We start from the raw sequence: 27,701 nt of genomic DNA, 5'->3' as shown, positions 1-27,701 counted from the left end.
CCCACCCTATCCTTGGGCTGTGAGGCTGCCCATTGCTGGGCTCACAGCCCCCGGGGGACAGACACCCCTGAGCTCTGCCGAGAAGTCAGTCCCTGGGAGATGGGTGGGGACACGGGGAGGAAGCATTTATGGGGGCTGCCACCCCCCTGCTTCTATCTCCCTATGTGATCTGGGTGGGAGGAGTGGCTGCTCCCTCTGGGCCTCAGTTTGCCCACCTGTACAGTGGGCTGTGTGACCCCTGAAGGGGGGGCCACCCCAGTCTGGGGGCAGGGGGGTGAGTCCTCACCTTCACAGTGCACCCCGGCATGCTGGATGGCCCAGTCTCTGCCCTTTCCCCCCCATGAGCAGCCCGGCCAGATTTGGAGCTGGGGGCCCACTGGACGGAAGAAGAGACTGAGGTTCAGAGGGGTCCCACAGTCAGCCAAGGGGCAGGTCAGGACAGAGCCCTAACCCCGGGGGACGGAAGCCCTATCCACTGTGTCCCCTCCCCCGTTGGTTGACTGACCACTGTACCCAGTGGCCTGACTTTTCCGCAGACACTGGGCCCCATGGCTCTGGCAGGTCCTCTGCACCTCGACCAAGAATCAGGACAGCCAAGCACCTGGGACACCCACCACCCTTTTCGAGCCTCCGTGCCTCCCTCTGTCAGTGGGGCCCGGGCCCCGCCCATCCCAACGCTTTCTGGCGCCTTTATGTCCTCATTTGGCTCTTTATGTAGAAGTGGGCTGGGGGCATCTCCCAGCCCTGTGATGTCCCCATTTCCCGGAGGAGGAAACCAAGGCTCAGAATGGTTAAGTGGGATCTGAACCCAGGCCCAGCTGATCGTCCCCAGAGACTAGCAAGCTGGGCTGGTCCCAGAAAGGAGCTCTCTGGGGAAATGGCCCCAAAGGGTGGGTACAGCCAGGTGGCACAGTGAGGGTTTGGACTTGAGCCCCCCACCTCTGAGAAACAGCAGCTGGTTCGTGGACCAGCCATGTGACCCCAGGCAAGGGACAGCCCCTCTCTGAGCTATGCTGAGAGGTGATGGGAAAGCCAGACTGTAGCTGGAAGGTTTCTGGGTGAGTTCTGCCTGCAACTTTGTGGGCTGGGGGCCCCTGGGGGCCGAGGGGCCGTGCACCGTGGGCGTGGCGCCTGCCCTCTACTCTGTGGTGTCGTCTTTCTCCTCCTCCTCTGGACTTTGTTTCTTGAGCCCAGGTGGGGCCTGGGAGGAGGGGGTGCACCTGCTTCACGGGGCGGGGCTCTGTCGCCTGGCAACCTGGGGCGGGGCGGGGCTGGGAGGCCCCTGTGCCGTCCACAGAGTCAGAGCCGGGCTGGGAGGCTGCTGGGGCTCCGAGCCCAGAGGTGAGTCTGGGGAAATGGGGGGGCGGGATGGACGCAAGGCTCGGGCGGGCGGGGGTCCTGAGTGGGGCGGGCTCTGCTTCTGGCGTGGGGGTCTTGTGTGCCGGCGGCACCATCTCCTCACCGGCGGGGCCTTCAGGGTACAGGGAGGGAGCCCCCAGCCCCACCCTCAGCCCCCTCCAGACTCAGTGGGGTCCCAGGGGCTGCCGGGGGCCTCCCCTCACTCTGTACCCGCCGGCTGGCTCTGAGGCCAGGTCTGTGCCCTTCCACGCTGCACCCGCCCAGGGGACCAGAGGCACAGGACCCCCCACTGGTTCTGGGAATTCTGGAGGTTTCCGGGGAGACGCTTAGCATCAGCCAGAGCCCTGCTTGGGGAGGCCTTGAGCAGCCTACAACCCTGCCGTGGGATCGGAGGGCTCACAGGAGGGGGGTGGGGCAGGCAGCGTGGGGAGGTGTCCAGCCTCTGGGAGGGCAGCTGGGATCCTGTGGGGCCGGCTCAGAGACTTGGCCCAGCATCCAGGTGTGTCCAGGGGTTGGGGCTCTGCCAGCCAGGGTCCTGGAGACCGTAGCCCCGAGTGATGGAAGAAGTCCAGGAGCCCATCCCTGCTGTGTGGCCTGCCCTGTCTGAGTCCCAGGCCCCTCCAGCAGGCCTTTGCCCAAGGGCGGGAGGCCAGTTGCGGTGATGAGGAAGCAGGTGTGTGGCACCGGGGACCATAAGCCCAGTTTCAGCTTTGGTATCAACAGGGTACAGAGTCGGGGCTGGGGAGGAGCCACCCAGGGGGGCTTCCTGGAGGAGGAGGTTGCGGCTACCTGGCTTCGGAACCTGTTGCTCTGTCACTCCCTGGTGTGACCCCTCTCTGGGCCGCGGTTTCCTCTGCTATATGTTGGGGGCAAGAGTGGTCCCCTCGTCACAGGCTCTTATGAGAGGCAAAAAAGCTGCTGGTGTGAGCTGCCCAACTACGAGGAGCCCCACCAGGAACTGGGAGGCTCTGAGCGCTATTACTGCTCCTCTGCACAGAGTCCACGAGGCCTCCCAGAGGGTGTTTCTCCCTGAGGGTTTCTCTGCGCCAGGCACCCACTCAGGCCTCCTTGCTCCTCCCCACACCCGGCGGTGGGGTCAGCGACGCCCCGCTTCACAAACGGGGAGACTGAGGCTTTTTGAGAGGGAATGCCTGCCCCAAGGTCACTCTGAGATCAGTGGTGGATCCAGGGTATAAATAATAACATCAGCCACTGCCTTGAAAGCACTTATCGAGCACCTACTGTATACCAGGGACAGGGTGCGGAGTCTGCATGGCAGCCCTTGGTGGTGGCAGCTGTGTGCTCTGGACTCTACCTACTGTCCCGGTGCGGACGCTGAGGTAGGAAGGGAGACTTGCCCAAGGAGGCAGGCGAGGGGGACCCCACCCCCACTGACCTCAGTGAATCATCCAGAAGGAATGGGCTGAGGAAGGAACAGTCCCCCACACCGCCCCACCCACCGGGAGACTTGATACCCACTGGACGTGCGGCTCTTTTTCCCCCGGAATGTGGCTCATAGATCCTGCTGGGTGAGCCTCTGGCCACGCACTAGGCAAATGGTTCTGCGTCAGTCCTGCCACACCCGCCCTCCTCCGAGGGGAGCTGCAGGGCGCGGGGGCCAGACCTGCCGTCCAGGGTGGGCTGGGGCTGGAGGGGCGGCCGGATCTGGGCTGGAACGAGCCCACACCCTGGGCCCTGAGCACTCAGAGTCTGTGCGCCTGACTCCGGGCTGCGGGAGGGTATACTCACCGGGGTCCCTGGGAGGGAGAGAGGCTCCTGGCTGATGGCTTCGGGTGGGAGGTGACAGGCCTTAAATATAACCTCCTCCCTTCAAAGACATGTGCACCCCCAGCCACTTCTGTCATTGGGACAGAGGCTCAGCCCGCTGGGCTGGGATTTATTACCCAAGCCTGCTTGTTTTTTAATATTGTTTTCTTAATTATAGTTTCAACCTTTGAAAGATTGCGTTGATACGGCGTTAGGTGTAACGTGGTTCCCCACGATCGATTTTATGAGCTTGATGCCCCAGTTCAGGGAGGGTCCGCATTTTTCTTTTTAAAACCATGTTTAGCTTCTACAAGCAAGTTGGTGTAAAAATGCAGTGATGGAGCCAATAGCTCTGGTGGCACCAGGTGGGCCAAGGCCGGGGACCGTGGTTGCTTGAGGAGTTGAGTTCCTCAGCTGTAAAAAAGGTGGCGCCACACCGTGCCGGGCTGGGTACACACGGCATGATCAGGCCACAGGTTCCGAGGGTGGGGGCAATCTCGGGGTGTGTGTGTGCTCCCTGGAGGAGGTGTCCTGTAGGCTGTAGCTAAGGAGATTGTGGAGGAGCAGAAATAAGGGTCCTTCTGGCAGAGGGAAGAGGAAGAGAGTCGACCTTGGGGTCTGGCGCCTGCAGAGTTTGGGGGTTTGGCCTGAGGCCGGATGGAGGTCTTGAGAGCCCTGGGCAGGGTGTGAAGATGCCAGGAGTCACAGAGTTGTGAGAGCAGGTGCCGGGCCTTCATGACGGCTCCTGGGGCTGTGCTCAGAGGGAGCTGGGACTCTTGGGAGGGGTGCTGGGTCCCCTGGAGCACTGGGTCAGGGTGTTGCCCGGCCCAGCGGGACAAGGTCCAAGGCGCTCCTTAGCCCAGCCTGGCTTTATGGTGCTGAGGAGGAGGATTTTCTGGGATGGGACAAGGTGTCCTGCTGGACAGGTGCAGGGGAGAGAACCAGGATGTGGGAGTCTGCCCATCACCACCCCTCTCTGGGTCTCAGTTTCCCCACTTGACATCCCCAAGAGAGGGGCAGGCCCACTGGGCTCATCTGTAAATGTCAGATGGAAAAAAAAATCACAGAAGGAACCTCAGGGTGTGTGTGCCCTGGGGGAGAGGGTGTCCAGGGGTGGCCCTGGGTCTGGAAGCGGTGAACTGGGTGGAAGGCTCACCCAGCAGGGTGTGCAGTATGCGGCAGAGGAGGCGGGAGGGGTGCCTGCAAATGTTAGACACGCAGGGGCCGAGTTGTTAGGTCAGTACAGGGGCACCCAGGGGTTCAGGTGTGGCTGGATCCAGGAGCTCAAACAATGTTTTTAGGATGCTGTGTTGGGATAGGGGGTGCTCTTAAGGCAAGGTGCATCCACAAGAGGACACATATGGCCCCCCAACAGCCCTCGACCTCATCCAACCAGCCTCATAAGCCCAGCAGGAAGAGGGTCCAATTTTCCACATTAATTGCAAAGTCCCAGGATTTCATGTCATTGGCCAGGTTGGGTCACATGTCCATCCCTGCAGCAATCACAGAGGCCAAAGGGTGGAATGTTCTGATTGGCAGGGCTGGGTCACCTACCCTTCCCTGGGCCAGTCACAGAGGCCACTTGGCCAGGACTTTGCCCTTGAAGGGAATGGGACTGCACCTCCCCCCAGGTGCTCTGACCTGGTGGCTGACATGTGTTTCTCTTCCCTCAGTGAGCCCAGATCGTCTCCACCCTGGGATCCCCTGGTGGGCAGAGACCCCCAGAACATGGACCGAGTGACCAGATACCCCATCTTCAGCATCCCCCACTCACCCCGTGTGGCCGGCACGGCCCTCAAAGGCGACACCAGCTACTCGTTCGAGCTGGTGGGCGTGGGGTCCGTGGCCAGAGGCTGGGGCCAGGATGAGCCGGTGGCATGGCCTGCTGACCACGAGACCTCTCTGGAAATGGTGCAGACGGGGACACCCCTCAACCTGAGTGTCTCCCCGGGCCGGCTGGCCCCACGGCTGCCCTGCCCGGAGGACGAGGAGGAGGAGGAGGAGGTGAAGGCCTACCACCTGGAGGCCAGGGACCCCCCGCCCTGGCGGCCACGTGACCTGGAGTGGGAGCGCCGGCTGGTCATTCAGGACCAGGCGGTCAGGAAGAGCAGCACGGTGGCCATGCTCCATGGCACCCCCGACCCCGGGGAGCCCAGGAGCCCCGGCCGACCGCACGCCACGCCCTTGGAGGAGAACACGATCGACACGGAGCAGATCGACTTCCTGGCGGCCAGGCGGCAGTTCATGAGCCTGGAGCAGGCGAAGCCCCCGCCCGGGGCGGCCCCCGCCCGTGCGGGGGTTCCTCGGGACCCCCCGCCCGGGGCCAGCCGGGCCTCCAAGGCCCTGAACGGGCCCCCCCTAGTCAATGGGTATGCCGTCCCAGTCAAGCCTCAGGCGAAGGAGGTGCTCACGGAAGAGAAGAGGGTCCACGGTTTGCCCGCCAGGTCCGGTGCCCAAGCCTGGGACAACCCCGGCTCCTGGTCCCGAGAGGGGTCTCCGGAACCCGCCAAGGAGACGCCCATTGAGCGGGAGATCCGGCTGGCCCAGGAGCGGGAGGCAGACCTCCGGGAGCAGAGGGGGCTGCAACGGGCGGCCGGTCGCCAGGAGCTGCTGGAGATCCCGGCCAGGCCGCTGCTGAGCAAGGTGAGCCTGGCCGCAGCCCCGCGGCCGCACAGGGGGCGCCCGTCGCTCTACGTGCAGCGGGACATCGCTCGGGAGTCGCGGCGCCAGGAGGACCACCGGCGGGAGGGCCGGGCGTCCACATCCGACCTGTTCCCCGAAGGCCCCCGGCCCGTTCTCAGGGGAGACCGCAGCTCAGACCCCATCCCCGGCCCGGCCCCAGATGCCGGCGCGGCCAGCCCCACGCCAGAGGCGGGGAAGTTGAACCGCGTCCCACCCGATGCCTACCAGCCGTACCTGAGCCCCTGGATGCCCCCGGGAGGATCCCCAGCCTTGCACGCCTACCGCAAGCCCAGCGGTCTCTCTGCAGATGAGGCCAGGCCTGTGGGCTCTCCAAAGGCCATAGGGTCTCAGAGGCACCCCTCGGGATCCTGTGCAAAACCTTCAAGCACAGAGCAGGAGCCTCCCCGGGGACCCCTGCGTGCCAACAGGGGTGTCGTGCGATGGGAGTACTTCCGCCTGCGTCCCTTGAGGTTCGGGGTCCCGGACGAGCCTGAGAAAGCTGAGGCCCCCCGAGTTTGGGGCTGGGAGGCGGCTGGGGCCCCGGCCCTGAGGCTACAGAAGTCCCAGTCCTCAGAGCTGCTGGAGAGGGAGGTGGAGAGTGTCCTGCGGCGGGAACGGGAGGCCGCTGAGGAGCGCCGGAGCGCTCTGTACCCCGAGGTCTTCTCCCCGCCTCCGGACGAGCGCTGTGACCAAGATTCCAGGAGCTCCTCCCGCGCATCTGGTGAGGCAGGGTCCTGGGAAGGGCTGCTTTGCTCAGAGTCTCAGAGGTTGGAGCAGAGGAGGGTGGCATGAGGAGGGTGAGGATGCCAGGAGAGGCTAGGGGTGGGGGGACATCTGGGGGACCTTGTCTACTACCCCGGTTGGCTGGTCTGTCTGCTTAAGCAGTCGCTTTTGGAGAAATAACTTTGCCTTGGGTGTTTTGCTTTATGCATTTGGACACTTTGTTGTTAGGTGCGTAAGGGTTTACAGATGTCCTAGCCTCTTGGTCAATTGCTCCTTTCCGTCGATGCAAAATATCCCCCGTGTGACTTTTCATGCTCTTCTCCTTGTACGGTCAGCTCATCTGCGGATCCAGTTTCTCCTGACTGGCTATTGTGGTCAACCTGTCTAGCAGTTTTTGCAACCTGCTGTCTGCTCTGTCTGTCCATTCACCCATCTCCTTAACTGGTCCAGCCTCTTAGCCAGACTCTGTGTCTCTTGGGATGGGGGTCTGACAAACGTTCTGCCCTCAGGAGACTCTGGGATCCTCCCTGATGCCCTTTCCTTCCTCCCCCACCCCAGGCATCACGGGCAGCTACTCGGTGTCTGAGTCACACTTTTTCACCCCCATCCACCCGCACTCGGGCCTGGTGTGGACGGCAGAGGCCTCAGCTGAGGATTCTCCCAGGCAGAGAAAGAAGAATGAGCAGTGGGTGAGTCTCGAGCCCTGCCACGCACTTGGGGGCCCGGCCAAGGTCTGACACTCCCCATCAGGGCCGGGGAAGGTCAGGCAGGGCTCAAGTGTGACCTGGGTTTGACACCTGCCTCCCTCACTGCCCTGCCAGTGACCGTGCCCCTGCGTCCCCCTCGCGTGTGGTGCACGATGGGTAAACAGGGCCTCTCTTCCTGTCTAGGCCACATAAGCAAGGTCCCTGCCGTGAGGCTGTCACTCTGAGCCAAAGGCTGAGTGCCAGCCCTGCCTGGAGGAGGAGAGCTGTGGCAATCTATCTAAACCATCCTTATTCTTTTCATGCGTTTACTACCATCACTGTTTTTTCTATTATTATCCACACCTCATGGGGGATGTCTCAGAGCTCGGCACGCACTGTGCTTTTAACGCCCTGGAGGGATGTTTCGTGGCCCAATTTTTGGAGAAAGCTGTAGTCGCCTATGCCTAGGGTCATACAGTCTGAGCCCGCAAGCCAGGACTTGAACCCGGGCCTGACTCCAAACCCCACATTCATAACCACGAGGCCCTCTCCTCCCTGGGCGGGTATTGTTGACACCATGGAAAATAACACCAACTCCAGCCTCGCCAATCTGGTGCTCACAGACTGGCCCGGAGGTTCGGGGCAGATAGGAGCCCAGGGACCTGGGTTCAAGTCCCAGCCCTGCTGCTTGCCAGCTGTGTGATGGGCAAGACCCCCCTCCTCTCTGACCCTCGGTCTCCTCCTCTGTGACATGAGCATGATAATAAGAACAGCCCCCTTCCGACCTTAGAGCAGGGCCTGGCCACGGCAGGAGCTCCATAAATGTCAACTGTCTTTATTACGATGACGTTCACAAAGAGAAAACAGTCGCAAATGAAGGACCAAGGCTTCACTGAGAACAGCATGGTGGATGGCTTTGAGTTTGGGGTGATTGAGGGGGGCACTTGGGGAGACCATGGTGGGCAGGGAAGACCTTCCCTTCTGCCCCAAGTGGTGACTGAGGGGGCTGTGCACTGAGTCCAGGGGGGCTCTGGGGTGGGCAGGGCTAGAGGGCCCTGGGGGCTGACCTATGTTCCTTTCCTGTAGTATGCCGGCATCAACCCCTCGGACCACGTCAACTCAGAGGTGAGTGGGTGGGCTCCTGGGGGCGAGGACCTGAGCCTTTCCCTCCCACATCTGTGCCCCCTGCCCTATTGCATCAGGGCCGTCAGAAGCCTTTCTTCTTCTGGGTGTGGAGACTTCCCTGGATATCTTCTTGATTGATAGTGTCTGCCTGAGGTGGATTTCTCTGTGACCTGCTTTTGATGCCTGTCATGAGCATAGATTGTGGAAAGAGGTTCATGTGCTGCCTCTTTACCAGATGGTTTTGGGGCTGACTTGGCCCAAGACAGGGGCATTTTCTTTTCTTTTTTTTTCTTTTTCTTTTTGCGGTATGCAGGCCTCGCACTGTCGCGGCCTCTCTTGTTGCGGAGCACAGGCTCCGGACGCGCAGGCTCAGTAGCCGTGGCCCACGGGCCCAGTCGCCCCGCGGCACGTGGGATTCTCCCGGACCGGGGCACGAACCCATGTCCCCTGCATCTGCGGGCGGACCCTCAACCACCGCGCCACCAGGGAAGCCCGGGGGCATTTTCTTTGAGGGAGGCATTTCATCTGAGATGTGTAGAAGGCCAGCTACCTCAGTGGGTTTGTGGAATACATTTGTGACCCTCTCTGAGCCGAGTCCAGAACGCCAGAGCCGGGCATTTCCCTACCGTGGAGCTCAGCATGAGTTAACACATTCCTTGGCACCATTACTAGGAGTAGAGGGTCTGGAACAGAGGAGGGGATGGTCCTGCTTTACCCCTGCTCTAGGCCTCTCCTGTGGGTTAGCAGGGAGGGGAGCTATTCTGGGGGCATTAGGACCCTGACGGGGACTTCCTGCCTCCTCTTGTAGGTCTTGGAGGCCACACGGGTAACCCGCCACAAGAACGCCATGGCGGAGCGCTGGGAAGCCCGGGTCTACACCAGCGAGGAGGAAGATTGAGCCTGGGTCCGGGCGCACCCCCCCCCCCGCCCTGCCCCGCCCTGGCCCCGTGGGAACTGAGGACCGTCCTGCGCCCCCGCCTTAGCACACAGCTTCCTGTCTCGATCCAGATCCAAGAACCGCAAATCTCACGCCGCCAAGCCCAAGGGTGGATGCCCTTTGGGGCTTGAGGCTTTTCTTCTCCGCTTTCCTTTTCCCGCAGAAATCGTTGTGTTTTCTGGGCCTGAAGCTGGGGGTGGCCGTCTCTGCTCCTGCGGTGTCGCCAAACGCTCTCGGGTCCCGGGGGGGGAAGGAGACCGAATCCCTCACCTCCCGATGTAATCGTTCCCGCTAGTCTGAGAGGGGACACGCTCGGCTCCTTCCTCTGGGACACCCCAATCTAACGGGGGACACCTGCCCTGCTCCACAGCCCTGGGAAACCTCCAGTCTGAGGGCCAGCCCCGGGCAGAGAAAAGGGCTCGACTTGGGGTCTGAAGGGGGTCCTTCTGTCCCCCCACCTGGTGTGGCCGGCCGCCCCGGACCTCTCCCTCCCCCCTCTGCCTGCTTCACTTCTCTGGGTGACATCGCTGCCCCCAGGGCTGCTGCTTCCTGCCCCGCCCCTGCCCCACCCAGGCTGTCCCCCCACACCCCTGAGTGTCGCACACGGAAGGTGCTCAAGCAGTGCTCGTTCAGTGAGCGAGTGACCGTCTCAGTCCTCCCACGTGGCCTCCAGAGCACTTTTTAAGCGCTTGCTGACTCCCCAGCCCTTCTGGCTTCAGGGGCAGTTGCAGGGGTCTTCAGTTAGGCTCCGTCTGTGTACCAGGGGCGCAACCCCCGCAGAGAAGGTCATTCCGGGCGAGGCCCTGGGCAGTGGACTCAAACCTGGCTCTGCGGCCCCTCTGTGTGGCCAAGGGGCCCCTCCGCCTGCCCTGCCTCTGTTGCCCCCCCACCCACGGGGATGGGGATGGGACCCCCCTGGCCTTGACCCCAGAATGACCCCGACGGCAGCCCCCTCCTCCCACCAGCCTGGGCCTCCAGAGGCTACGAGCAACTGGTGACACCCAGCCGGCAGGGCCCGTCCCCTCCTGCAGCCCCCGGCCCCTTTCCTCCTTACAGCTCCTTCCCCTGCAGGCGCCACAGGGAAAACAGCCACAGCTATTCTAAGAGCTGCATCTTGAAAGAGGCCCACGTGGGCCAGGGAGGCTGTGTGGCCTGAAATAGCTGAGGCTGCGGGTCTCCCAGGGCGCCCGGGGCAGGGGTAGCTGAGGTCAAGGGGGGCTGCGTCGGGCAGAACAGGCCATCTGGGGAAGGAGGGCATCTGTCCTCAGGGGGAGCGCCTGGGCCCGGCGGCATGCCCCTCGGTGGCCAAGGTCAGCTCTCCTCTGGGGTTCCAGCAGTTCTGTTCCAGCCCCAGGAACGAAATGTGGGCCCCCGCCCTTCAGGAAAGCGGTTTTGGGGCTTTAGATACAACCTGCCTGAGTCTCGCCAGGTCCTCCCCCATGTCCCACCGCATCCTCACCCTGGTGTCCATGGGCTGGTCCCCCTGGTCCCCCTGCTCTGAGGATGGGAGTCTCCTGGGGTGGCTACCACAAATCACCACAAAGCCTAGTGCTGAAACCACACACATTGATTCTCTGACAGTCCTGGGGGTCAGGAGTCCGACTGGGGTCTCACGGGGCTAAATGCAGGCGTGGGCAGCGCGGGTCCTTCCGGAAGCTCCAGGGCAGCATCGGTTCCGCCTTTTCCAGCTTCTAGAGGCGCCGCCGCATCCCTGGCTCGCGGCCCCTCCTGCATCCTCGCGGCCAGCGGCGCAGCCTCTCCCGTCTCTCTCTGCCTCTGACCCTCCCGCCTCCCTCTTCTAAGGACCCTTGGATGATGCTGGGCCCCCCGGGGAATCCAGGGTCACCCGCATCTCAGGGGCCTTAACTCAATCCCTCCTGCAAAGTCCCCTCTGCCCCGTGACAGGTCTGCAGTTCCCGGGACCAGGACGGGGACGTCATGGGGCCGTTATTCTGCTGACCAGACACAGAAGGACAGATACTGTGTGACTCCACTCATGTGAGGTCCCCGCGGGAGTCACATCCACAGAGCCAGGAGGGAGATGGTGGGGGCCGGGGGCTGGGGGAGGGGCTGGGGAGTCTGTGTTTCCTGGGGACGGAGCTTCAGTCTGGGAAGATGAGAAAGTTCTGGAGACGGACGGTGGGGATGGCTGCACGACAGTGTGAATGTGCTAGTGCCGCCGAGCTGTGCGCTTGAAAATGGTTAAGGTGGTGAATTTTATGTTCTGTGTATTTTGCCACAAGTTTTTGAAAAAAGAGAGAGAAAAGTATTCTCTCGCTTGAAGACCTCAGAAGGCCCTTGGGAACCATCCAGGAACGATCCACTTACTGGCTTAAACACATGAGGAGTGTCCTGAAAAGAGCAGTGTCCTTGAAATTCTTGATTCGATGAGGCTGGTGGGAAGGTCTTGTTTTGATGAATCACTTTTTGTTTGATTCTTCTCACCGGCCTCTGCTCTTAAGGAACGAGGAGAGAATTCTATCCACCTGCCAGGCTGCCGTCCCACAAGGCTCTGGGCGAGAGGTTTAAATGAATGCTTAGCTCAATTCCCAAGGGAGGGAGGGTCTGTCTGGACAGGGGTGGGGGGGGGCGAAGTGGGGACAGAGCCTGGGTCTGCGGGTCCCGTGGCCGCTCAGGCTTTCCTGGTTTCCTCCCAGCTTGGAGTATATGATCCGGGGAGGGAGGGAGTTTTCTCGAAGGCCATTAGAAAGGCTGAAACACAAGCCGAGTTTCCAGCTGAAAAGCCAGAACCCTTCCTCGCTCTCAGCGTTTTTCACCTTCTCTGGCAGCATTGCTCTCATTTAATTAACTCCTGCGGGGCCACGTGGGGATCGGGATCCAGGAGCCAGGCTGCCACTCTGGGCTCCGGGGCTCACTCCCCGTGCATGTCCGTCAGCTTCTGCTGTGTGACAACCATCCCAGCCGTCAGTGCTCCAACAGCAGCTGCTACGAGCTCATGATCCTGTGGTCGGCTATGGAGGTGCTGCCTGGTCTGAGGCAGCACTGACCCACACGCCTATCGGCCAGGGTGGCAGGAGGAGGAATGGGAGCTAACATTCAGACACCCAGTCGCATCTGAAAATCAGGCCAACGATGAATGACTTTTCCAGTATAAGTATATCCCGTGCAATATTTGGGACATATTTATGCTAAATAAAAATCACTCATTGTCTCTTTGAAGGTCAAAGGTCAGTGGACGTCCTGGGTTTGTATTTGCTGACTCTGGCTGCCTCGGACGGGGCGCCACGGCCGGATCTCGGTCCGACTGGCGGGCTCAACCCCAAGGCGCTCACAGGAGCCCCGGGCACAGCAGGAGAGGCAGGTTCCAAAGCACCAGCATCAGCGTGATGCCTGTGTCACACTGGCCGCTGTCCCTCTGGCGACGCCAGGGGTGTGACCAGCCCTGAGTCAGGACAGATGGGGCCTGCAAGGCTGGGTGGCAACGGGCACTCCCTCCGCCTGGAGGGGCAGGTGGACCTTATGTCAGTCACGCTGTCCCTTGGAGGAGACGGGCTGTACGTACTGGGCTGGAAGATGTGCTGACACCCACTTAGCGGCTACAGGGCCAGCTGTGACACTCGGGGCCCCACCGGTGCTCCCGGACAAGCAGGCTCGTGCATGAGGGAGAAAGCGGCAGCGCCTCCGTGCCTGACATCCAGAGGAAGTGTCCTCACAGAGTATGGGGCACCCAGTGCCCTCCCGGGAAAGAGGCAGGTCCTGCCCTGATACAGGGGGAATCCATCTAAGGCCCTGATGGTTGAGGGGGGGACAACGTCCAAGGCAAAAGTCACAGAGAATCCCCCCTACCGTCTTAGGTCACAGATGTACCCACGTTCATAAAGGCAGGTCAGAAATAGCACACGTGGACTTCCCTGGTGGCGCAGTGGTTAACAATCCGCCTGCCAATGCAGGGGACACGGGTTCGAGCCCTGGTCCGGGAAGATCCCACATGCCGCGGAGCAACTAAGCCCGTGCGCCACAACCACTGAGCCTGCGCTCTAGAACCCGCGCACCGCAACGAAGAGTAGCCCCCGCTCGCCGCAACTAGAGAAAGCCCGCGCGCAGCAACGAAGGCCCAATGCAGCCAAAAATAAAATAAATAAATTTAAAAAAAGATAGCACACGTGAGTCAGCACAGCAGTGAGCTGGCAAGCAGGGAAGGATGAAGGGGGCTCTTTGGCTTTGGCTGGAAATTTAACTTTCAATCACTAGGATGTGTGAGTGGGTAGCTTAGAGGCTGGGTATTGATTCCTGCAGAAAAGGAACTTTGGGTAGATTGGCTGTATTACTTAGCATTTGCTGTGGAACAAACGAACCAACTTAGCTGCTTTAAAAGCAGTTGTGGGGCTTCCCTGGTGGCGCAGTGGTTGAGAATCCGCCTGCCGATGCAGGGGACACGGGTTCGTGCCCCGGTCTGGGAAGATCCCACGTGCCGCGGAGCGGCTGGGCCCATGAGCCATGGCCGCTGAGCCTGTGCGTCCGGAGCCTGTGCTCTGCAACGGGAGAGGCCACAACAGTGAGACCCGCATATCACACACACACAAAAAATAAATAAATAAAAAATAAAAGCAGTTGTGTATTTCCCCACAGCTTCTGAGGGTCACAAGGCCGGCACGGTGTGGCTGGGTCCTCTGCTCAGGGTCCCACCGGGCTGCAATCAAGGTGTTGGCTGGGTCGCGTTCTCATCCGTAGGCATCTGCTTCCAGGCCCCTTCGGGTGTTGGCGGAATTATTTTTCTACATTTGTAGGACTGAGGTGCAGTTTCCTCGCTGGCCACCCCAGGTGCCTGCCACACGGCCCCCCTCCGCCAGCAGTTCAGCACATGGCTGTTTGCTGCTCCCCAGACTTTTATGAAGGCCTCACCTGATTAGGCCAGGCCCACCCAGGAAGATCTCTCTTTCAATCAACTCAAAGTCAGCTGATTTGGGGACCTTAATTACACCTGAAAAAGCCCTTCACCTTTTCCAAATAATGTCTCACCCACACTCAAGGGGGTTATGCACGGTGTGTACATGGGGACAGCTCAGAATTCTGGCCATTTTGGGGGGACCTAGCATGGGGTTTAGGGCACAGGTTCTGGTGGGAGGAGTTGGGTGCGAACCTCTTCCCCAGCTCATCTTCGCCCTTGACATCTCAAATGGGCGGCAGGGCCCTGGATTCAGAACACAGGCCTCTCTTGGCCATCAACATTAAAAATGTTTTTTCTCTTTTAAAGAATTTGCCAATATTTAAAAATCAGGAGGGCTTCCCTGGTGGAGCAGTGGTTAAGAATCCGCCTGCCAATGCAGGGGACACGGGTTCGAGCCCTGGTCCGGGAGGATCCCACATGCCACGGAGCAGCTAAGCCTGTGAACCACAACTACTGAGCCTGCGCTCTAGAGCTCGTGAGCCATAACTACTGAGCTCATGTGCCACAACTACTGAGCCCGCGCTCTGCAAAAAGAGAGGTCCCCGCTCACTGCAACTAGAGGAAGCCCATGCACGGCAACGAAGACCCAATGCAGCCAAAAGTAAATAAATTTTTTTAAAAAATAATTTTTTTAAAAATCGGGAAATTTTAATAAAAATCTAGATTTCTTGCTTTTCTTGAGAAAGCTGTGCATGGCTGAGGATAGGCAGCTACAAGCAGATCCTGTGTGGAGAACCCCTCCCACTGTGTTTCACCACATCTCTCTTCCACAAGAGAAGAAACTATAATTGGATAAAAATTAGCGAGGGCCTTGCTGAGAGAAGTTTCTTTAAAAATAAATCCTCCTTTACATCTTTTTTAACTTTCCAGTCCCTGCCATGCTCCCCCACTACATCTGACTCTCACACAGGGCTATGCCTATACCCAGGGGCAAATTTCCAGGCAGTGCCTTGCAGCGGGACTGAATTTCGGGGTAAAAACGGGGTCTGAGGGGCTTCCCTGGTGGCGCCGTGGTTGAGAGTCCGCCTGCCGATGCAGGGGACACGGGTTCGTGCCCCGGTCCGGGAGGATCCCACATGCCGCGGAGCAGCTGGGCCCGTGAGCCATGGCCGCTGAGCCTGCGCGTCCGGAGCCTGTGCTCCGCAACGGGAGAGGCCACAGCAGTGAGAGGCCCGCACACCACACACACAAAACCAAAACAAAACAAAAAAACGGGGTCTGAGCTTTGAGGCTGTTTGCAGGGCCCCACTTTTCAAAGGCATTTGCTGTTGTGGGTTAAGTAAGCCCCCCCCCCAGAATTCATGTCCAGTGAAAGCTCAGAATGTGACCTCACCTGGGGATTGGGTCTTTGGATTGCAAGAAAAAAAAGGCTGAAGCAAAGTCAACCCAAATTGGCTTTGGTCATACTGGGATCTACTGGTTCATGTAATTGAACAGTCAAAGTAGGACAGCTTCAGGCTCAGCTGGTTCCAGCCCCCAAACAGGGTATTTGGGTCCCTCCTCACTGTTGAGAGCCCCAGGTTCAAGTCCCAGCTCTTCTGGTCTCAGTTTCCTCATCTGTAAGGAGAGGTAGTCTCAGTGACCCCTCCCAAGGTGGGTGGTTAGGGTTACCAGGCATCTGGCACACAGTCAGGGCTGAGTAAATGTTAGCTCTTGTTGCTATTGACCAAGTAAATAAAGGAATCCTCGCCAGATAATCAGGGACTCAGATGCAACTTTTTTTTTTTTTTTTTTTTTTTTTTGCGGTACGCGGGCCACTGTTGTGGCCTCTCTCGTTGCGGACCACAGGCTTCCGATGCGCAGGCTCCGGACGCGCAGGCTCCGGACGCGCAGGCGCAGCGGCCATGGCTCGCCGGCCCAGCCGCTCCGCGGCATGTGGGATCCTCCCGGACCGGGGCACGAACCCACGTGCCCTGCATCAGCAGGCCGACTCTCAACCACTGCGCCACCAGGGGAGCCCTCAACTTCTTGTTATCAAGGCCGAGGGGAGCAAATGCACGCTGCCACCAGAGGGCGGAAAAACACCAACAACGCAGCACTAGCTTTTCACCCAGCACGAGAAACCTGCTTTCCACTCCTCTAATTGGCTGGCGTTTTCCCAGAACCCCCGAGGGTCCAGACTGGAGAAAACGCAGCCCCCGACCCAGAGAACACCGTAAGCTGGTGGAGGTAAGAAAGAGGGGCGTGGGCAAAGCAGCACGGAGCCCTGTTAGAGGAAAAGAGTTGCCTTCTATATGTGTTTCTTTTTTTTCTTTTTTCTTTTTTTTGCAGTACGCGGGCCTCTCACCGCTGTGGCCTCTCCCGTTGCGGAGCACAGGCTCCATACGCGCAGGCTCAGCGGCCATGGCTCACGGGCCCAGCCGCTCCGCGGCACGTGGGATCCTCCCGGACCGGGGCACGAACCCGTGTCCCCTGCATCGGCAGGCGGACTCTCAACCGCTGCGCCACCAGGGAAGCCCCTATATGTGTTTCTGTGTATTTAAAAATCTTTTATTTATTTTTTTTCCTGGAACACTAAAGTAGTTGAGAAAAGTGGAAAAGTGGGTATATTGAAACGGCATTATTTTAGGCTTAAATACGTACATTTTATTTATACTCCAAACAGAATTTATGCTTTTGTCCACAGTCCTGTCCCTGCGAACGGTGTTTCCTGCCTTGGTTTCCTGCTTGGGACCAGCTGAGTGGCTGGATAGAAGGTTCATCTGGCAAAGAGCCTCTGGCATCTCGAGAGAATTCTAGAGACATCGAGGTAATATTTGGGGGGCTCGTCGGCCAGGTCCCCACTATGGGCACGTTGTCAGGTGGGGTCCGGAGCGAGGCAGGGTGGGGTGGGGCCCAGGGGCTTCTGAGAGAGACCCCATGCACTCCTCTCTCCCTCCACAACCTGCTGGGGCTCCACGTGGCCGAAGGCCAAAGTCCACAGACAGCACAGTCTCCAAGCCATTCGCTCATTCATTCATTCAAGTCTCCAGGTGCTGGTCAGACCAGCGGCAGGAAATCACAGCAGCCCACCTTTGTGTGCGCTCAGGGAAACCGTTCTAAATCATTGCGGTCTTTAGGGCTCGGAAACAGAACCCACCCACTGCTCGCCCTCCGCGACCCCCACCCAGGCTGGATTCCAGCACCCCTCTCCCATCCCCCTACCATCCCCCACCCCACATCCGCCACCGTTTCCCCCACAAACCTTCCCTCCCCCCATCACCCCCGCCATTCCTCCAACATCTACCCCACCCCACCCCACCCCACCCACCCCTCCCGGACCCCCGCAGTCCCCCCACCCCGCCCCCGTCTCCCGGCGCCACCCACGGCCTGTTCTCCCCGAAGCCGCCAGAGGGCGCCTGTGAGCAGCGAGCGGGGCGCGTCTCCGCTCTGCCCGCAGCCCTGGGGGCTCCCGCGTCCCTCCGGGTGAGAGTCGAGCCCTCCGGACCCCCGGGTCCTGCACGGCCTGCCCTGAGCTCCAGCCGCGTGGGCCTCCTTGTGGGTGTGTGCCCAACACACCCGTCCCGGCGCCTTTGCACACGCCGGGACCCCCAGGTACACTCGTCCTCAAATGCCCCTGCACGCGGTTCCTCCCCGCTGCGCGTCTTGCCCCCCGCCACGTGGTATTTGCTCAGTAAATACTGGGTGAACAACTGCGCCCACGGAGGCTGCACCCTGAGCCTGTGAGGCAGGAACAGACGAGGACTCCCAGGCCCAGCGGGAAGCGCCGACAGGACCCGGTCACGCAGCCTGGCTGTCCGAGGCCCCTGGGGGGGCGCCAGGCGGCCACGGGCCGGGGGCTGGGGTGGGGAGGGGAGAGCTCCTCTCGGGGCTCAGGTCCCCTCCTGCGCCGACCTCACGGGGCGAAATGAGGCCACCTGGTCAAGTGCCCAGGTCCCGGCACACAGTAGGTGCTGAATAAATGTCTGCTGGCTGATGCCCCGAGGAGGGGGCTGCCTAGGGCTGCCACCTGCCTGGCCTGGGTCTCCCCCTCGTCTGTTTATGGGAGTCGGGTTTCCAGCCCGCAGCGGGGGGCTTAGCAGTTGGGGCACCTCAGTGGCGCAGACCAGTTGTGGCGGGTTCTGATGTGGAGTCCAGGTGACACAGCACTGGTCCCAGGGGCGGACCAAGGGGAGGCCTGAAAGCTGCTGGGAAAGAGAGGCGCTCTGACACCCCGCCCCCAGGCTTGGGTTCCAGCTCAGACTCCCTCCTGCTAAGCTGGTCACTTTGGGCACCTTGCTCACCCACTCTGTGCCTCAGTCTCCTCATCTGGAAAGTGGGTGGGTGGTCATGAGGTGACAGTGTGCCATAGGCTCCCAGAGCTTTGGTGCTGAAAATAACGTACAGGATGCTGGCAGATATGGGCCAGCCCTTGGGAAGGACTCACTGTGATCTGGGCACCGTGCTTCTCAGTGTACAAGCCCCAGCTCTCGGGGTCCTGACAGTTATCAGCAAAGTGCTTTCGCTGTCCCCATTGTTTAAAAATTGAGGTAAAATTCACATAACATAGGGCTTCCCTGGTGGCGCAGTGGTTGGCAGTCCGCCTGCCGATGCAGGGGACATGGGTCCGTGCCCCGGTCCGGGAAGATCCCACGTGCCGCGGACCGACTGGGCCCGGGAGCCATGGCTGCTGAGCCTGCGCGTCTGGCGCCTGTGCTCCGCAATGGGAGAGGCCACAGCAGTGAGAGGCCTGCGTACCGCAAAAAAAAATAAAATAAAATAAAAAAATTCACATAACATAAAACTCACCACTCACCACCTTAAGTATACAATTCAGTGTTTTTTTAGTGCATTCACAAGGTTGCATAACCACCACCTCTATCTAATTCCAGAACATTCCATCACCCCAAAAGGAGACCCCCGTCCCCATCAGCACTCACCCCCACCCCCTCCGCCAGCCCCTGACAACCCTGAACCCACCCTGTCTCTGTGCATCTGCCTGTTCTGGACGTTTCCCATCAATGGAGTCCCACACTGTGTGTCCTTCTGCGTCTGGCTTCTCTCACTGCGCATCGTGTTCTCAAGGTCCGTCCACGTTGTAGTGAGTGTCAGTGCTTTTCTCCTTTTCATGACTGAGTGATGTTCCCGTGTGTGGAGGGACCACATCTGTGTATCCATCATCTGTTGATGGACATTTGGGTTGTTTCCACTCTGGCTGTTATGAATCATTCTCCTGTGAACATGCATGTAGTTTTGTGTGTGTATGTATGTATACATTTGGGCATATACCTAGGAGTGGAATTGCTGGATCATACAGTAATTTTATGTTTAACTTTTTGAGGAACCGCTGCCTATTTTCCACAGCTGTTGCACCATTTTAGAGTATAATTGCTTTACAATGGTGTGTTAGTTTCTGCTTTACAACAAAGTGAATCAGTTATACATATACATATGTTCCCATATCTCTTCCCTTTTGCGTTGTTGCACCATTTTACATCCCACCAGCCATGGACAAGTGTCTGATTTCTCCACGGGGAGCTTCTTCTTCTTCTTTTTTTTTTTTTTTTTTTTTTTTTTTTTGCGGTACGCGGGCCTCTCACCGTTGTGGCCTCTCCCTTTGCGGAGCACAGGCTCCGGACGCGTAGGCTCAGCGGCCATGGCTCACGGGCCCAGCCGCCCTGCGGCATGTGGGATCTTCCCGGACCGGGGCACGAACCCGCATCCCCTGCATTGGCAGGCGGGCTCTCACTGCGCCACCAGGGAAGCCCCTCTTCTTCTTCTTTTTAAAAATACATTTATTTATTTTTTAATTTATTTTTGGCTGCGTTGGGTCTTTGTTGTTGCACGTGGGCTTTCTCCAGTTGTGGCGAGCGGGGGCTACTCTTTGTTGCGGTGCGCGGGCTTCTCGTTGCCGTGGCTTCTCTTTGTTGCAGAGCACAGGCTTCAGTAGTTGCAGCACAGGGGCTCAGTAGTTGTGACGCATGGGCTTAGTTGATCCATGACACGTGGGTTCTTCCCAGACCAGGGATTGAACCCGTATCCCCTGCATTGGCTGACAGATTCTTAACCACTGCGCCACCAGGGAAGCCCACTGGGAGCTTCTTATAAAAACAAAGCACCCGGCTGGGGAGGTGAGTGGCTCAAGAGGTGGCCTGGAGCTGGTGAGGACTCTTCCTGCCCCACAGGCTGACTGTGGGTCCCCAGGCCTGGTCTCTTCTCTCACCCTCAGGCTCCACATCTGGGCCACGCCATCAGCCTGCCCCATGTCTAGTAGGTCGTGGATGAGGCAGGAATTAGTATGGAGAGGAGGAGAGATGGAGCGGGAGGAGTCTGGGGTCCCGGCTGTGTGGCTTGTAGCTTAGCTTCTCTGAGCTGCAGTTTACTCATCTGTAAAATGCGACAAGAGGGAAACAGTCTGGACGTTCTTAAAAAAATTATCATGTGGTCCAGCACTTCCACTCCTGGGTACGTGCCCCAAAGAACTGGAACAGGTATGTAGACAAACCCTTGTACACACACGTATGTTCACAGCAGCACAGTGCACAACAGAGTGGACACAACTCAGATATCCATCAGCTGATGAATGGATACACAAAATGTGGCCCATCTGTACAATGGAATATTATTTGGCCATTGAAAAATTGAAACACTGATTCCTGCTACAGTGTGGGTGAACCTTGAAAACATAGTGTGGAGTGAAAGAAACGAGACACAGAAGGACAAATATTATGAGTCAATTTATATGAAGTCCCTAGAATAGGCAGATTCACAGAGGAAGAAAGTAAATAGCGGTCACCAGGGGCTGCAGGAGGTGGGGTGGGGTGACTGCTGATGGGGACGGGGCTTCCTTCTGAGGTGATGAAAGTGCTCAGGACTCAGACCGTGGTGTTGGGCGCACAACTCTACAGAATGTACTACACATCCCTGGATGGTCCACTTGAAACTAATGAATTTCATGGTATGTGATTACATCTCAATTAAAAGAAGATGCTTCTAGAGCTTTCTCAAAAGTGGCTGCCCCCTCTCACCTTCCTGTCGGAGGTATCAGGAAGTTCCTATTGCTCTTGGTCCTGGCCAACACTTGGCATTGTCCGTATTTTTGGTTTCAGTGGTTCTCATGGAGTGAGGTGGCCCCTCACTGAGGTCTTACGCTGCAGGCAGGCCACATAGGGTTCAAGCTCACTGGCCATTGGGGTGTCCTTCAGGACCTGACCTTTGAGGTCTTTGGCCCATTTTTCTTCAATTGGGTAGTTTGGTTTTTGTCATTGATTTGCGAGAGTTCTTTACATATTGTAGACCCTAGTCCTTTGCTGGATTATACACTGCAAGCATCTTCCCCCACTCTGCGCTTTGCCTTTTGACTCTCCTAATGGTGTATTTGGACAGACTCACTTGTTTAAAATAAAAGACTAAATGTTTTAATTAGACATAAATTTTATAGGCAAGGAGCCTCAGCACATGAGTCACTGGGGAGAGAGTTTACCAACAGTAGCATTAGCTTTTCCACGCGGACGGCAGAGGGAATGAGATTGGCTTCATTCACAGATGAAGAGATGGAGGTTCCCAGAAGCACCCTGACTCGTCCTGGGTCACCTGGGGCAGCAGCCCCAGCTCTCCACTCCTGCCCTTGCTTCGGGAGGGATGTTTCCAGAAGACATGCCTCTTGGCCCACATGAGGGTATTTCTGAACAGATTTATAGGTTTGGCATGAAACCCTCAATTTCAAGTTACAAAACCTCATTTCCTGCCAAGGCAAATAGAAAAGGCTGGGGACGGAGAGGCCACTGTTTATGTCTCATCCACTCTGGCTGGCCACCCTCATGGGTCAGTCATGTAACTAACTACATGGTGTGGAGTGAGGACATGGCCACACGCAGGGGTTGCGGAGGACCTGGGTCACCTGGCCTGAGCTGGACGCTGCTGCTGGGGCCCATCCCCAGCACGGGGCCTCCATGTCCACCTCTGGGTCCTCTTTGCTCCTCCCCTGGGGGGCGGGGCTGGGAGGAGCCAGGAGCCACCGGGTGATGGGCGCCCTGCCTTTCTGGGCGTTAAACATTTGGGGTCTGGAAAGTCTGCTCCTGGATATATATACCCAAAATAATTGAAAATAGGTATTCGAAGAAAAACTTGTACACATACGTTCACAGCAGCACCATTCACAACAGCCAAGAGGTTGAAACAACCCAAATATCCAGCCACAGATGATGGATAAAGACAAGGTGGTCCCTCCACACACGGGAGCATCACTCAGCCCCGCAAAGGGGTGAAGCACTGGCTACAACGTGGGTGGACCTTGAGGACACGACGCTCAGTGAGAGAAGCCGGACACCAGAGGCCACATAGTGTGTGATTCCATTGATGGGAAACGTTCAGAGCAGGCAAATCCACAGAGAGAGAAAGAGTGGGTTCATGGTTGTCAGGGGCTGGGGAGGGGGATGGGGAGTGACTGCTGATGAGGATGGGGCTTCTTTTGGGGGTGATGGAATGTTCTGGAACTAGAAGTGACAGTTATACAACAGTGTGAATGCACTAAATGCCACTGAATAGTACACTTTAAATGTACAATTTTATGTTGAATTTTATCTCAATTAGTATTTTTTTAATTTTAATTTTATATTGGAGTATAGTTGATTTACAACGTTGTGTTAATGTCAGGTCAACTCCGCAGGCGTAGAAAGCCTGGGAGGGAGGTCCAGGCCCCACCCCAAGCCTCAGCCTCAGCCCAGGTGCTTCCCAGCCAGACACATCCGCACACCCCTGCAGGGCACCGGTTTTTCCTCCTTTTCTTTCTCTCTCTCTCTCTCTCTTTTTTTTTTTTTTTGCGGTACGCGGACCTCTCACTGCTGTGGCCTCTCCCGTTGCGGAGCGCAGGCTCAGCGGCCACGGCTCACGGGCCCAGCTGCTCCAGACGCGCAGGCGCAGCGGCCACGGCTCACGGGCCCAGCCGCTCCGGATGCGCAGGCGCAGCGGCCACGGGTCACGGGCCCAGCCGCTCCGGACGCGCAGGCGCAGCGGCCATGGCTCACGGGCCCAGCCGCCCCGCGGCACGTGGGATCCTCCCGGACCGGGGCACGAACCCGCGTCCCCTGCATCGGCAGGCGGACTCTCAACCACCGCGCCACCAGGGAAGCCCCTCTCTCTCTCTTTTTTATTTGGAGTTCTTATATGTATTTTTAAGCTGCTTTGTCGGGTATGAGTGACTTCAGCTGGGCGCCCACATTGGAAGCGGCCCTGCGATGTACCCACGGGCCTGCCGGTGACGTCGTGGTCACAACAGCAGAGCAGAATCAGGACTTTTTTTCTTTTTGGGGGGGGTTTAGTTGATTGACAATACTGTGTTAGTTTCAGGTGTACAGCAACGTCATTCAGTTTTATATGTATATATATATATATTTTTTCAGATTACTTTCCATTTAGGTTATTACAAGGTATTGAATATAGGTCCCTGTGCTTAGAATCGGGATTTTGCAATGCGTCATAGGATAAAACTGCCACACACGAGGCTTAACCAGCCCAGGATCTGCAGTGTCTCCCACCCCCCGCCCGCCTCGGGGCCCTCATCCCCAGGACCCACCGCGGACCTCGGGATCCTTCGAGAAGTAATTACGCATCGTACACACGCGAGGGTTTGGATGGACGTAACGCACGTGCAGCTATGACCTGCTTCGGTTCTGGCGGCTGCGCTGGCTGCCTTGGGGCTCAGAGCCCTGCTGGAACCGGACCTCCACCTGCCTTTCCCGGGGACGCGCCGGCGAAACCGAGGAGGGGAAGCGGGCGCCTTAGGGCGCTGAATCCTCACGAGACTGTCCATGTAGGGAGGTGGGTGACAGCGTCACCGGTAGAGTCACCGGTGGGCAAGAGTCGCCGCAGGGCCGCGGTCCCCCCTGGCCAGCGGCCACCGAGCGTTCAATGGGTCCCTGCGGGCGCCCCCGGGCCTCGTGGCTTCAAGGCCGCCCCCCACACCCCCGAGCACGTGGCATCCACTCCGTGTCCCTGCCCGCTCCCCCAGGGCTGCCGAGTCGCCCCGCAGACCCCGTGGCTGCTGCCTAAGCGTGTTGTGGAAAGGCCAGTCTCCCCGGGGACGGGGGGTGTCCCCGAGTCTGCCTGACCCCTCCCCGCAGACGCAGCCCCCCAGGAGTATCCCGCCGCAACCACCTCCCCGCCCCACCCCCGTGGCCTCAGTGTGTCTGCCTGTGAAATGGACGACGGGGCGGAGCTGAGCTGGGGTCCCACCTCCGCTGCTGTGAGGAGCCAGGAGGGAATGGACATAGAGTCTGACCTGAGAGAACAGACTCTCTGACCGTGGTAGTGACCTTCATGTTTGGTGTGTGTGTGGGGGTCTCACCGTGGGCTCTGGTCTTTATAAACCTCCCTGGAAGGCAGACAGGACAGGTCCCCCAGTCCAGGAGGAGAGCCAGGGGGACCCAGACGCCCGTAGCCCCCAGGGGGTCGGGGCTGGGCGGGACAGGGCTCTGCTGGGGGCTCCAGTGAGGGACGCCCTGCTAGGATGGAGGCCCCGCCCTGAGCTTGGGGACAGACGGTTCAGGACAAGGAAAGAGGGAAGAGCAGGACGGTGAGGGGCCCGAAGGGGCGTGGGGGGTGGGAGCAGGTGGGCAGCCTCCCACAGGGCATCCGTCCAGAGGCCGGTGGCTGACCCCAGCCCCTCAGAGGGACTAGTGCTGGGGAGGCTGGGGGCTGAGGACCAAAGTGGCCCTGGCCACACCCAGGCGGCTGGTCTGAGCAGGATGCCTGGTTCTGAGCCTCGAGAGAGGGTGGCCGGCCAGCACACCAGCCCTATTTACAATGGGGACCCATGGAAAGTTCTCCTGGCTTCACCGAGCTGCTCTCATCAATAAGTCGTTGCCAGGATGAAGATTCCACCCCAGGGAGCAGCCAGGAGGCTCTGCCTCACCCCCTCCAAGCCCTGAACGGGCCTTGGACATCAAAACTGCTGGCCAGCTGCTCCTCGAAAGGTCAAAGGTGGAATTTCCACGTGACCCGGAAGTCTCCCTCCTGGGTGGAGATAAAGTGAAAACATGAGTCCACACAAATTCACCTACATGCAGAGTAACATCATTCACTACAGGAAGAGGTGGAGGCGCCCAGATGCCCATCCACCAGTGACAGGTGATTGCGACGTGGTCCCTCCGCACACGGGAGCATCACACGGGAGCCATGAAAAGGGGTGAAGCCCCGACACTCGCTACACCGTGGACGGACCCTGAGAACACGACGCTCAGTGAGAGAAGCCAGACCCAGAAGGACACACGGGGTCCTTCGATGACTCCATCGATGGAAAACGTCCCAAACAGGCAAATCCACAGACAGACAGTGGGTCCTGGTTGTCAGGGGCTGGGGAGGGGGAGGGGGTGACTGCTGATGGGCATGGGGCTTCCTTTTAGGGTGATGGAATGTTCTGGAATTGGATAGAGGTGATGGTCGTACAACTCTGAATATACAAGAAAGCACTGAATTGTATAATTAATTTTTCTCTGCGTAATTTAAAAATATCTTGACTAGTTTTTTGCACAAATTAATTTATACAGTACAGCAGGGAATAATTTTTTCTAAAAGCCTGTCCCAACTCATCATTTCACGTAATTCCATCAAGCCACTTCTCTAGGAGTAAACACTTTTTTCCCCTCGGCTTCACTGAGGTATGACTGGCAAATAAAAATTGTGTACATTTCACGTGCAGCATGTGATGGTTTGATGTATGTTGACATTGTGAAATGGTGACCCCAATGAAGCTAATTAACACAGCCATCGCCTCAAGTGGTTACCTATGCTTTTGTGATGACAACATTTTTACCATCTACTTTCTTAGCAACTGTCGAGTACACAACGCAATATTATTAACTATAATCACCGTGCTGCACTTTAGACCCCCAGGACCTATTCATCTTATAGCTGAAAGCTGCTTCCCTTCGACCAGCATCTCCCCACTTCCCACCACCCCCAGCCCCCAGCCCCTGGTAACCACCGTTCTGCTCTCTGCTCCTATGAGCTTGATTTTTTTTAGAGTGCACGTTTAAGTGAGATCACGCAGTATGTCCTTCTCCATCTGACCTCTGTCTCCTAGTATAATGGCCTCTGTGTCCACCCACGTTGTCACAAATAGCAGGATTTCCTTCTTCTTTCAGGTTGACTAATATTTCATTGTATGTATAGGTACCACGTCTTCTTTATGCATTCATCCATCGACGGACACTTAGGTTGTTTCCCTGTCTTGGCTATTGTGAATCGTGCTGCAGTGAACACGGGGGTGCAGATATCTTTTTGAATTACTGTTTTTGTTTTCTTCAGATAAATACCCAGCAGTAGAATTGCAGGATGATATGATAATTCTGTTTTTAATTGTTTGAGGAAACTCCATGCTGTTTTCCACAGCAGCTGCACCAGTTTACATTCCCACTGACAGTGCACCAGGGCTCCCTTTTTTCACATCCTCACCGACACTTATTATTTGTTGTCTTTTTCATGATGGCCATTCCGAGTGGTGTGAGGTGATATCTCGCTGTGGTTTTGGTTTGCATTTATCTGATGATTAGCGATGTTGAGCATCTTTTCATGTACCTGTTGGAAAAATGTCTATTCAGATCCTCTGCCCATTTTTTTTTTAAAAAACCAGGTTGTTGGGCTTCCCTGGTGGCGCAGTGGTTGAGAGTCCGCCTGCCGATGCAGGGGACGCGGGTTCGTGCCCCGGTCCGGGAGGATCCCACGTGCCGCGGAGCGGCTGGGCCCGTGAGCCGTGGCCGCTGCGCCTGCGCGTCCGGAGCCTGTGCTCCGCAACGGGAGAGGCCGCAACAGTGAGAGGCCCGCGTACCCTTCCCCCCCCCAAAAAAAAGCAGGTTGTTTGTTATTTTGTTGTCGCATCTGGACCTCCCTTGCCCTGCGCTTACAAGCATCCGCGCCTTTTTAAAAAATAGATTTCAGTTTTTGAGCAGGTTTAGGTTTACAGAAAAATTGAGCAGAAATTGCAGAGAGTTCCTGCGTACACACCCTCACCCTCGTTTCCCTGCTGTTTCCTCCCTGGCCACGAACGTCTGGTGTTGGTGTGCTACAAGAGTTTTAATCCATGAGCAATATCAATACTTTATTATTAATTAAAGGCCGTAATGACACTCAGGTTCACTCTTGGTGTTGGATGTTCTGTGGGTTTGGACAAATGTACACTGAGCCGTATCCACCGTTACGGCGTCACACTGCTGTGTGACGTCTCCTGCTGGTGTAATTTCACTGCCCTAAATACCCTCTGGTCCCCACCTATCCATCCCTCCTCCCCCAAGCCCCGCACCACTGATCCTTCTCCCGGCTCCAGAGTCCTGTCTTCAGAGCTCAGGACACTTGATGCAAGGGTCTCGTTGAATTCCGGAGCTCTGGACCTTTGTCCACCACCACCAGCAACCGCGTGAGGGCGGGGACGATGGCCGACTGCTCCTCCTGGTCCCAGAGCTGAGCCTGGGGCCGGCTGGAGGCCAGGGCTAGGCAGATCCCGCTCCAAGTCCCACCAAGCTGAGTGACCTCAGAGACTGCCCTGAGCCTCAGTCTCCCCAGCTCCATGAGGCCTGGAGGGAGGTCGCAAAGGGGGTTG

At 58.0% G+C, this 27,701-nt stretch overlaps 1 protein-coding gene and 1 long non-coding RNA gene across 3 annotated transcripts; both read left to right on the top strand.

Moving 5' to 3' along the window:
• Positions 1-4,839: 4,839 nt before the first annotated feature.
• MISP (mitotic spindle positioning) lies at positions 4,840-9,240 on the top strand. The gene is made up of 4 exons (XM_059063416.1): positions 4,840-6,529; positions 7,090-7,220; positions 8,304-8,342; positions 9,151-9,240. The coding sequence occupies exons 1-4, from the start codon at positions 4,855-4,857 to the stop codon at positions 9,238-9,240; spliced, it is 1,935 nt and encodes a 644-aa protein (XP_058919399.1). The 5' UTR covers positions 4,840-4,854.
• Positions 9,241-16,031: 6,791 nt separating this feature from the next.
• On the top strand, positions 16,032-25,869 carry LOC136794124 (uncharacterized). Of its 2 annotated transcripts, XR_010840500.1 has the most exons (3): positions 16,032-16,357; positions 16,815-16,937; positions 23,509-25,869. It is a non-coding gene; the product is annotated as an uncharacterized lncRNA (long non-coding RNA). The 2 variants fall into 2 exon arrangements; XR_010840499.1 differs by lacking the exon at positions 16,032-16,357 and having other exon boundaries at positions 16,744-16,937.
• The last annotated feature ends 1,832 nt before the right edge of the window (positions 25,870-27,701 follow it).

Source organism: Kogia breviceps, chromosome 4 (genome assembly GCF_026419965.1).
Source record: "Kogia breviceps isolate mKogBre1 chromosome 4, mKogBre1 haplotype 1, whole genome shotgun sequence".
Lineage (NCBI taxonomy): Eukaryota > Metazoa > Chordata > Mammalia > Artiodactyla > Physeteridae > Kogia > Kogia breviceps.
This window is presented reverse-complemented; position numbering and strand designations above follow the sequence as displayed.